Here is a 9,172-nt window from a genome sequence, read left to right on the forward strand (position 1 = left end):
CGGGACCCAGTGGGTACTGGGGAGACTCCTGTCCCCCCCGCCCACATGCTGGTTCTCTCTGGCCTCCAGGCGCGGCAACTCCTGGAGAAGGAATTTGCGAATCTTATTGCCATGGGAACGGACCGGCGGCTGGATGAGGTAAGACCCGCCCCCCGAATGTGCCCCCCAACCCTTGGGCATTGTCTCCTGGGTCCCCTCCCAGCCTGTCCAGGTGCAACCCAGCTCCCCCCCCCCCGACATCCGACCCCACAGAACAGCCCCCACATAATCCATGACACCCCCCCAGCCCATATAGAGGGGTGGGGTACGCCCAGGCTCCCCCAGCTCTGTGACCTCTGACCCCCGGCCCCCAGGACAGCACCAAGACCTTCAGCCGCTCCCCGTCATGGCGGAAGATGTTCCGGGAGAAGGACCTGCGGGGGGTGAGCCCCGACTCGGCTGAGATGCTGCCCCCCAACTTTCGCTCCGGTGCCATCGCCCCTCCCACCGTGCAGCTCCGCAAGGTGCAGCCCGAAGGTACGGCCGCGGCACTGCCCCAGGGGAGCTCGCAGCATCCAGGGGCAAGCTTGTCAGGGTTGGGCGGAAGGGCTGTATACTGACCGAGGGCACTGCTGTGGGGAAGCTCACAGCACACGGGGTGGAGGGGGGGCGGGGCGTGTCCTGGCTGAGGACACTGTCGTGAGGAAGCTTGCAGCACTGGCTTAGTTCTGCCCTAGGAGTTCTGATTTAGCTCTGGGGTGGGGATGTGTGACCTCTGACCCCTTATTTCCCCCCTCCCCAGGAAACTCCCTGCCCAGCCAGCGGGGCGATGGGGTCTCTGTGCGAACCTATTCCTGCTAGCCCCGGTGAGTGCGGGGGAGGGGGAGCTGCCCTGTCCTGAGGGGGGCGGGGCTGGGAGCCTCGGGGGGGATCCAGTCTCATTCTCTGCTTCTCTGCCAGGTGCCAGAGGCCGAAGGAGGACACTGCTGCTGCTGACGGGGGAGCCTGCCCCCCCCCCCCAACAAGGGAAGGGACTTGCATCTGTCCCCTCCCCCCAAAAACTACTCCTGCCCCGGCCTGCAGGGGGCGTTGCTGCTGCTGTGGGGGGGGGGGTGACACCCCCACCCCGTGGACACTGAGGAGGGGCCAGGGGACAGAGCCCTCCCCCGAGAAGGGGGATCCGGGGCATGACCCCCACCAGTGTGTTTGGAGTTTCTTTGTTGTTGTTCTGTCATGGGGTGGGGGGCTCCAAGAATGTGAATGGGGTTAAAGGCTCCCCCCAGCCTTGTTTCCCTCCCCCTTTTTATCTCTTCACCCCCCCCTCTGAATTTGTAGCCCCGCGCCCCTCCCCCGCAAGCCTGGTGTCTCTGCCCTGGCATCCTGTACCTCCCCCCTCGCCCTCAAAGGGTTAACTGTCTGCTGCTAAAAGAGGGGGCCATTTGACCCCCCACACACACCCCCATGGCCCCATGGGCTGCCTCCTGGCCACCCCCCCCTTTCCCCAGGGTGGAGGTTGGGGTAGCATCACCCCATGTGGGACAGTAGCCTGAGACAAAGGCTGTTCTGTGGGGGGGATTCCCTTGCATTCCCCCCCCCCATAGCCACGGCGGGAATGGGGCTGGAGGGGGGGGGGACACTGCAGGTGCTAGCCAGGGGAGGGCAGGCCGGGGGGGTTCCTGGTGCTGAGTGGCTCTGGGCTAGCCCAGAGGAGGTCCTGGCCCGGGGGCTCTGGACTAGCCCCAGGATGGGGGGGGCTGCCGGCCCGGGAGGGGCTGGCCCGGGTGCTGTACCATACGAGTTGTATTTTCTGTGCATACGTGTGGTGTGGCTGCTGGTGGAAATGACTTTTGCTGCCGTCTAACGAGCGTTTGTTTAAGGCCCCCCCCCCACCAGGTTAATTTAAGTTTATTTTTGGGGCCCTGTTTTTATTTCGGGGGGGGCAAGGGGGATTTTGCATGAGGGGGAAAAATGGAGGAAAAACTTTACAAAAAAATGTAAAAAAAAAAAAAAAAAAAAAGCTGCCTGGGATGGGTCGTGAGCGCCAGACCCTCCCACTTCCCCAGGGGGCTGGGGGAGGGAGGGGGGAGGCTGGAAACGTTTAAAAAAAAAAGAAAAAAGAAAAATGTTTATGAAAAAATACGTCTTTGTCTGTCCGGGGCTGGAGGCTGACCGAGGGCGGGGGGCAGGGGGGGGAGAAAGCAGCTGCAGGATGCCTAACCCCCGTCCCGCCTCAGCCCCAGCTCCGCGCCCCACCCCAGAGGCAGCTGGTGCTGAGGGGGGAGCCCACGCCTGACATAACCTCCCCCCCCCATGCCCACAATGCTCAGCTACCCGGGCGTGCCTTGACTTCCCCCCAATAAACTCAGGAGGGAAGGGGGCAAATTTTATTCCCAGGAAACATAAAACATACAACTGGGGGCAGGGGACGGCTGGGGGGGGGGGGGTCTCCCAACCCCTGGGGCAAGCTGAACAGAGGAGCTAAACGGGAAAGACTCCACACCGGGCCTAGCGTGGCTGGGGGGACGACTGCATTGTCAGTGGCTCCTCTCCCCCCCCCCCATTGATTTGTGAGAAGAGCTACCCCGCCATCCCCGCTGGGCACCAGGGAGCCCAGTAGCCTGGTGAGAGGGGCCGGATTCGGGTGCCCCCCATCCCTGCTGCTTGGCATCTTTTAACCCATGAGAGGCAGAGGTCAGCCAGGGTCTCCCCAAGTTCTTCCTGGGAGCCGGTCACTGCTCCTCGTGATCAAAGATCGATGAGACTGACCTGGGGATGGGGGGAGAGGAAAGGGTTAAACTGGTGACACCCCCCCCACACACACACACACATAGCCCCTCCCTCTGGGACTGGGTTCTTGCCCCCTCCAGGGGAATAAACTGGTGCCCCCCAATCCCTCCCTTGGGACTGGGATCCCTGCCCCCCTAAAAGGGTTAAACTGGTGCTTCCTCACCAAAAGGGGGGGTCAAGCCCTGCTCCCCCCCAGGCCTTTTCCCAAATCAAACTGGCATGAGGGGGTGTCACTTACTGGACCAAGGCCCCCGAGAGCTGATCCATGATGCTCCCTGCAAAACAGAAGCGGGGGGGGGGGTCAGGCAGGCACCCCGACACCCTCAGCAGGGCCCCGTCCCGCCAGGCTGGGTTTGGGGGGGCACTTACCTGGCTGGCAGGCTGTCTCACAGAGGATGGGGCACATGTAGCAGAACTGGCAATACTGGGGGGGAGGGGAGAGGGAAGAGAAGTTAATTTACCATCCGGGCACTGCTGTGGGGAAGCTCGCAGCACTGGGATCTCCACCTGGGGCACTGCTGGGAGGAAGCTCATGGCGCAGGAGGCACTGCCACAGGGAAGCTCGCAGGCCGGGGATCTGCTGCTGCAGGGAGGATCCCCATGGCAGGGGCACTGCTGTGGGGAAGCTCGCAGCACCAGGGCACTGCTGCAGGAAGATTGCAGAGCCAGGATCCCCAGCCAGGGACACTGCCACAGGAAGCTCACAGCACACAGGGCACTGCCACGGGGAAACTCAGTGTTGGGGGCACTACTGTGGGGAGCTCACAGCACCAGGATCCCCAGCCAGGGGCAATGCAGCAGGGAAGCTTGCAACACCTGGAGCCTTAGTCAGGGGCACTGTGGGGGGGAAGCTCACAGCACTGAGATCCCTAGCCAGGGGCACTGTGGCGGGGAAGCTCACAGCTCTGAGATCCCTAGCCAGGGGCACTGTGGCGGGGAAGCTCACAGCACTGAGATCCCTGGCCAGGGGCACTGTGGGGGGGAAGCTCACAGCTCTGAGATCCCTGGCCAGGGGCACTGTGGTGGGGAAGCTCACAGCTCTGAGATCCCTAGTCAGGGGCACTATGGGGGGGAAGCTTACAGCTCTGAGATCCCTAGTCAGGGGCACTGTGGGGGGGGAAGCTCACAGCACTGAGATACCTAGCCAGGGGCACTATGGCGGGGAAGCTCACAGCACTGAGATCCCTAGCCAGGGGCACTATGGCGGGGAAGCTCACAGCTCTGAGATCCCTAGCCAGGGGCACTATGGCGGGGAAGCTCACAGCACTGAGATACCTAGCCAGGGGCACTATGGCGGGGAAGCTCACAGCACTGGCATCCCCAGCCAGGGGCACTGTGGGGGGGAAGCTCACAGCACTGAGATCCCTGGCCAGGGGCACTGTGGGGGGGAAGCTCACAGCACTGAGATCCCCGGCCAGGGGCACTGTGGGGGGGAAGCTCACAGCACTGAGATCCCTGGCCAGGGGCACTGTGGAGGGGAAGCTCACAGCACTGAGATCCCTGGCCAGGGGCACTGTGGCGGGGAAGCTCACAGCACTGGGATCCCTAGCCAGGGGCACTATGGCGGGGAAGCTCACAGCACTGGGATCCCTAGCCAGGGGCACTATGGCGGGGAAGCTCACAGCACTGAGATCCCCAGCCAGGGGCACTGTGGCGGGGAAGCTCACAGCACTGAGATCCCCAGCCAGGGGCACTGTGGCGGGGAAGCTCACAGCACTGAGATCCCCAGCCAGGGGCACTGTGGCGGGGAAGCTCACAGCACTGAGATCCCTAGCCAGGGGCACTATGGTGGGGAAGCTCACAGCTCTGAGATCCCCAGCCAGGGGCACTATGGCGGGGAAGCTCACAGCACTGAGATCCCCAGCCAGGGGCACTGTGGCGGGGAAGCTCACAGCACTGAGATACCTAGCCAGGGGCACTGTGGGAGGGAAGCTCACAGCACTGAGATACCTAGCCAGGGGCACTATGGCGGGGAAGCTCACAGCACTGAGATACCTAGCCAGGGGCACTGTGGGGGGGAAGCTCACAGCACTGAGATACCTAGCCAGGGGCACTGTGGGGGGGAAGCTCACAGCACTGAGATACCTAGCCAGGGGCACTGTGGGGGGGAAGCTCACAGCACTGGCATCCCCAGCCAGAGGCATTATGGCGGGGAAGCTCACAGCACTGAGATACCTAGCCAGGGGCACTATGGCGGGGAAGCTCACAGCACTGAGATCCCCAGCCAGGGGCACTGTGGCGGGGAAGCTCACAGCACTGAGATCCCCAGCCAGGGGCACTGTGGCGGGGAAGCTCATAGCACTGGGATCCCTGGCCAGGGGCACTGTGGAGGGGAAGCTCACAGCACTGAGATCCCTAGCCAGGGGCACTATGGCGGGGAAGCTCACAGCACTGAGATCCCCAGCCAGGGGCACTGTGGCGGGGAAGCTCACAGCACTGGGATCCCTGGCCAGGGGCACTGTGGAGGGGAAGCTCACAGCACTGAGATCCCTAGCCAGGGGCACTATGGCGGGGAAGCTCACAGCACTGAGATCCCCAGCCAGGGGCACTGTGGCGGGGAAGCTCACAGAACTGGGATCCCTGGCCAGGGGCACTGTGGCGGGGAAGTTCACAGCACTGAGATCCCCAGCCAGGGGCACTGTGGCGGGGAAGCTCACAGCACTGAGATACCTAGCCAGGGGCACTATGGCGGGGAAGCTCACAGCACTGAGATACCTAGCCAGGGGCACTATGGCGGGGAAGCTCACAGCTCTGAGATCCCTAGTCAGGGGCACTGTGGGGGGGAAGCTCACAGCACTGAGATCCCTGGCCAGGGGCACTGTGGGGGGGAAGCTCACAGCACTGAGATACCTAGCCAGGGGCACTGTGGGGGGGAAGCTCACAGCACTGAGATACCTAGCCAGGGGCACTGTGGGGGGGAAGCTCACAGCACTGGCATCCCCAGCCAGAGGCATTATGGCGGGGAAGCTCACAGCACTGAGATACCTAGCCAGGGGCACTATGGCGGGGAAGCTCACAGCACTGAGATACCTAGCCAGGGGCACTATGGCGGGGAAGCTCACAGCACTGAGATCCCCAGCCAGGGGCACTGTGGTGGGGAAGCTCACAGCACTGGGATCCCTGGCCAGGGGCACTGTGGAGGGGAAGCTCACAGCACTGAGATCCCTAGCCAGGGGCACTATGGCGGGGAAGCTCACAGCACTGAGATCCCCAGCCAGGGGCACTGTGGCGGGGAAGCTCACAGCACTGGGATCCCTGGCCAGGGGCACTGTGGAGGGGAAGCTCACAGCACTGAGATCCCCAGCCAGGGGCACTGTGGCGGGGAAGCTCACAGCACTGAGATCCCCAGCCAGGGGCACTGTGGCGGGGAAGCTCACAGCACTGGGATCCCTGGCCAGGGGCACTGTGGAGGGGAAGCTCACAGCACTGAGATCCCTAGCCAGGGGCACTATGGCGGGGAAGCTCACAGCACTGAGATCCCCAGCCAGGGGCACTGTGGGGGGGAAGCTCACAGCACTGGGATCCCTGGCCAGGGGCACTATGGCGGGGAAGCTCACAGCACTGAGATCCCTGGCCAGGGGCACTGTGGGGGGCAAGCTCACAGCTCTGAGATCCCTAGTCAGGGGCACTGTGGGGGGGAAGCTCACAGCACTGAGATCCCTGGCCAGGGGCACTGTGGGGGGGAAGCTCACAGCACTGAGATCCCTAGCCAGGGGCACTGTGGGGGGGAAGCTCACAGCACTGGCATCCCCAGCCAGGGGCACTGTGGCAGGGAAGCTCATGGGACCAGGGCACTGCCGGGGAAGCTCGCAGCCCCTACCTGGCAGGCGCGGCAGTGCTGGCTCCTGTCACTGTCCTGGCAGGGGCACTTCTCACACTCCCCGCAGTGCTGCAATGAACCGTAGGGGGCGTTAGTAGGGCAGGAACCACAGACCAGCCTCCCCCCTCCCCAAGCCATGAAGCGACCCCGGTGTCCCGGTTCCCAGGGCCTCCTGCCAGGCAGACCCGAGGGGGGTTGGGGTTACCTTGCAGAAGGCGCAGTATTGGCACACGGAGCCCGGCTGGTAGCCGTCCTCTGCGTCTTCCTCCTCTTCCTCCTCCTCCCCTTCTGCAAGGACAGACAGTGCTGCCACCCGGACGCCTGTGGCCCAGCCCAGTCGGGGGTGGGGGGGTGGGCTGGGAGCCAGGACTCCTGGATTCTCTCTCTGCCCCCCGCCACCTTTCTCCCCACAGCACAGCAGCTCAGAAAAGGGCCCCACACTCTGCTCCTGGCCGGCCATGGGGCTGGCACACTTGGCCCAGCCTGACCTCCGTCTGACCCTCACTCCGGGCAAAGCCCCCCAGGCAGGCCAATGGGTGATGAACTGCCTGGGCCCCCCAAGTGCCCCCTTCTCCTGCCAGGGCCTCCTGGATAATCCCCACCACCCCACCCCCTGCCGGGCCCCAGTTCATGGCTGGTCCCCCCCCTCCCATTCTCACCTTCGTCTTCCTCCCTCGCGTGTCGCTGCTTGGCCATCTGGCCTTCCTCCACATGCCTCTCCCTGGCCCGGCCCTCTTTCTCCTCCCTGCCGGGCTCCCTCAGGCCCTTCTCCTCGGACTCCTCTTCCCCCTCCTCGGACTCGTCTGACTCGTCACTCTGCCCAGGATGGCCCTCTGCAGCTTCCTCCTCCTCCTCGGGCTGGGGTTGCCTGTGGCCGTGAGCTTTATGGGACCCAAGGGCATCTTCCTCCTCGTCGCCATGGCGATGGTGCCCGTGGGCATCTTCCCCATTGTCATGGTGCCATTGGGGCTCTTCCTCCTCGTCGTCGTGGCGATGGTGCCCATGGGCATCTTCCTCCTCAGGGTGCTTCTCATTGCCATGGTGATCGTGGTCTGCAGGGTGATGTGGCTGCCCCGGTTCTACGTCACCATGGCGATGGTGGTGGCCAGGCCTAGGGGCCTCGTGAGGATATGGCTGCCCCTCGGCCTGCTGGGGGAGCGCTGTGTCGCCGTGGCGATGATGGTGCTGCTCAGCCTCGCCAGGGTGGTCCCCAGGGTGATGTGGCGGCTCCACATCGCCGTGGTGAGGGTCGCCGTGGTGATGCAGCTGCCCCTGCTGGGAAGGTTCCACGTCGCCGTGGTGATGGTCGCCGTGAGCCCCAGGGGGATGCAGGGCACAGAGCAGGCCCAGCAGCAGCCAGGCTGTGGGGGGGGCCATAGGGCGCAGGACTGAGCGGAGCAGTGGTGGAGCCGCGGCTGCCCTGGGCTCCTCTGAGCGACAGACCCAGCTGCCCAGCTTCCCCAGCCAATGGCGGCCTGGCCCAGCCCCGTGGGGCCCTCGCTGCCCTTATACGAAATGCTCCCCCCCAAATGCCAGGGCAGGCTATAAATGGCAGCTGGCTCACCCAGCTTGGGGTATGGGTCCTGCAGTGGGGGCAGGGCTGGGAGCCAGGACCCCTGGGTTCTGCTGCAGACTCATGGCGGGGGGGGAGGGGACGTGTCTAGTGGTTAGAGCAGGGGGGGGGGGCTGGGAGCCAGGATACCTGGGTTTTGTTGCTGGCTTGGGATGGGGGGGTCTAGTGATTAGAGCAGGGTGGGGGGGGGGGAGCTAGGAGCCAGGACGCCTGGGTTCTGCTGCAGACTCATGGTGGGGGGGGGAGGTGTCTAGTGGTTAGAGCGGGGGGGAGGCTGGGAGCCAGGATACCTGGGTTTTGTTGCTGGCTCGGGATGGGGGGGTCTAGTGGTTAGAGCAGGTGGGGGGGGGGAGCTAGGAGCCGGGATGCCTGGGTTCTCTCTCTGCTCTGTGAGCGTGGGGGGGGGGGAAGGACCTGAATACTGGGGTTTAGCTAGACCCCTGTCCTGGGGGCAGCGGCATTGGGGGCAGGAATGTGCTGATGGGGCGAGAGGACAGCGACCGCAGGGGCTGCACTATAAATACCGGCTGCCCACTGCCCGGCCTCACAGCAGCCAAGGCGGGTGTCACATTCCCAGCCCCGGCATCCGTCCAGGGGCCGGGTCCAGCAGGGCCCTGAATGCCCCGTGCACGGCAGTGGGGGGGTGGAAACCCCCCTTCCCTCCCCCCCCCCCCACCGCTGGTCCTGACTTGAAGGGGACTTACTAATGCAACCCCCTCACATGGGGGGGCAGGGGGTTCAGCACTTGGGACCCCTGTATCCTGGCACATCCCCCCGCCCCCTCCTTCCTTCCCCGCTCCTTCCAGACTGGCTACAGGGCGCAGCACCAATCTACCAGCTGTTTGCTCAGGGCGTGGGGGCTAAGAACTCTGCCCCAGGGCGGGGCCCTGCTCCCCTATGACCCAACACGCCTGAGTAGCCCTGCTCCGGTGCAGATGGGGGGGCACCAGACTGACACCCCCTCACCAGGGAGCTGAGCTCAGAATCAGGCCCTGACCCCCATCGCAGTGGCT

General features: G+C 64.4%; 2 protein-coding genes across 4 annotated transcripts in view; one reads left to right on the forward strand and one right to left on the reverse strand.

Moving 5' to 3' along the window:
* PPFIA3 (PPFI scaffold protein A3) overlaps positions 1-2,104 on the forward strand; it is a 26,462-nt gene extending 24,358 nt beyond the window's left edge. For all 3 annotated transcript variants that reach the window (XM_075915845.1, XM_075915847.1, XM_075915846.1), the window contains 4 exons: positions 70-138; positions 354-516; positions 782-845; positions 940-2,104. In XM_075915845.1, coding sequence (XP_075771960.1) covers positions 70-138; positions 354-516; positions 782-840 — 291 coding nt within the window. In that variant the 3' untranslated portion in view covers positions 841-845; positions 940-2,104. The remainder of the gene's footprint in view (positions 1-69; positions 139-353; positions 517-781; positions 846-939) is intronic.
* Positions 1,750-8,063, reverse strand: HRC (histidine rich calcium binding protein). Its single transcript, XM_075915848.1, has 6 exons — positions 7,246-8,063; positions 6,792-6,874; positions 6,587-6,655; positions 3,136-3,190; positions 3,005-3,041; positions 1,750-2,745 (listed from the first exon to the last, which is right to left on the reverse strand). Exons 1-6 carry the CDS (start codon positions 7,961-7,963, stop codon positions 2,709-2,711), a joined length of 999 nt encoding a protein of 332 aa, XP_075771963.1. The 5' UTR covers positions 7,964-8,063; the 3' UTR covers positions 1,750-2,708.
* Between the last annotated feature and the right edge of the window lie 1,109 nt (positions 8,064-9,172).

Source organism: Pelodiscus sinensis, unplaced genomic scaffold, assembly GCF_049634645.1.
Source record: "Pelodiscus sinensis isolate JC-2024 unplaced genomic scaffold, ASM4963464v1 ctg154, whole genome shotgun sequence".
Taxonomy (NCBI): domain Eukaryota; kingdom Metazoa; phylum Chordata; order Testudines; family Trionychidae; genus Pelodiscus; species Pelodiscus sinensis.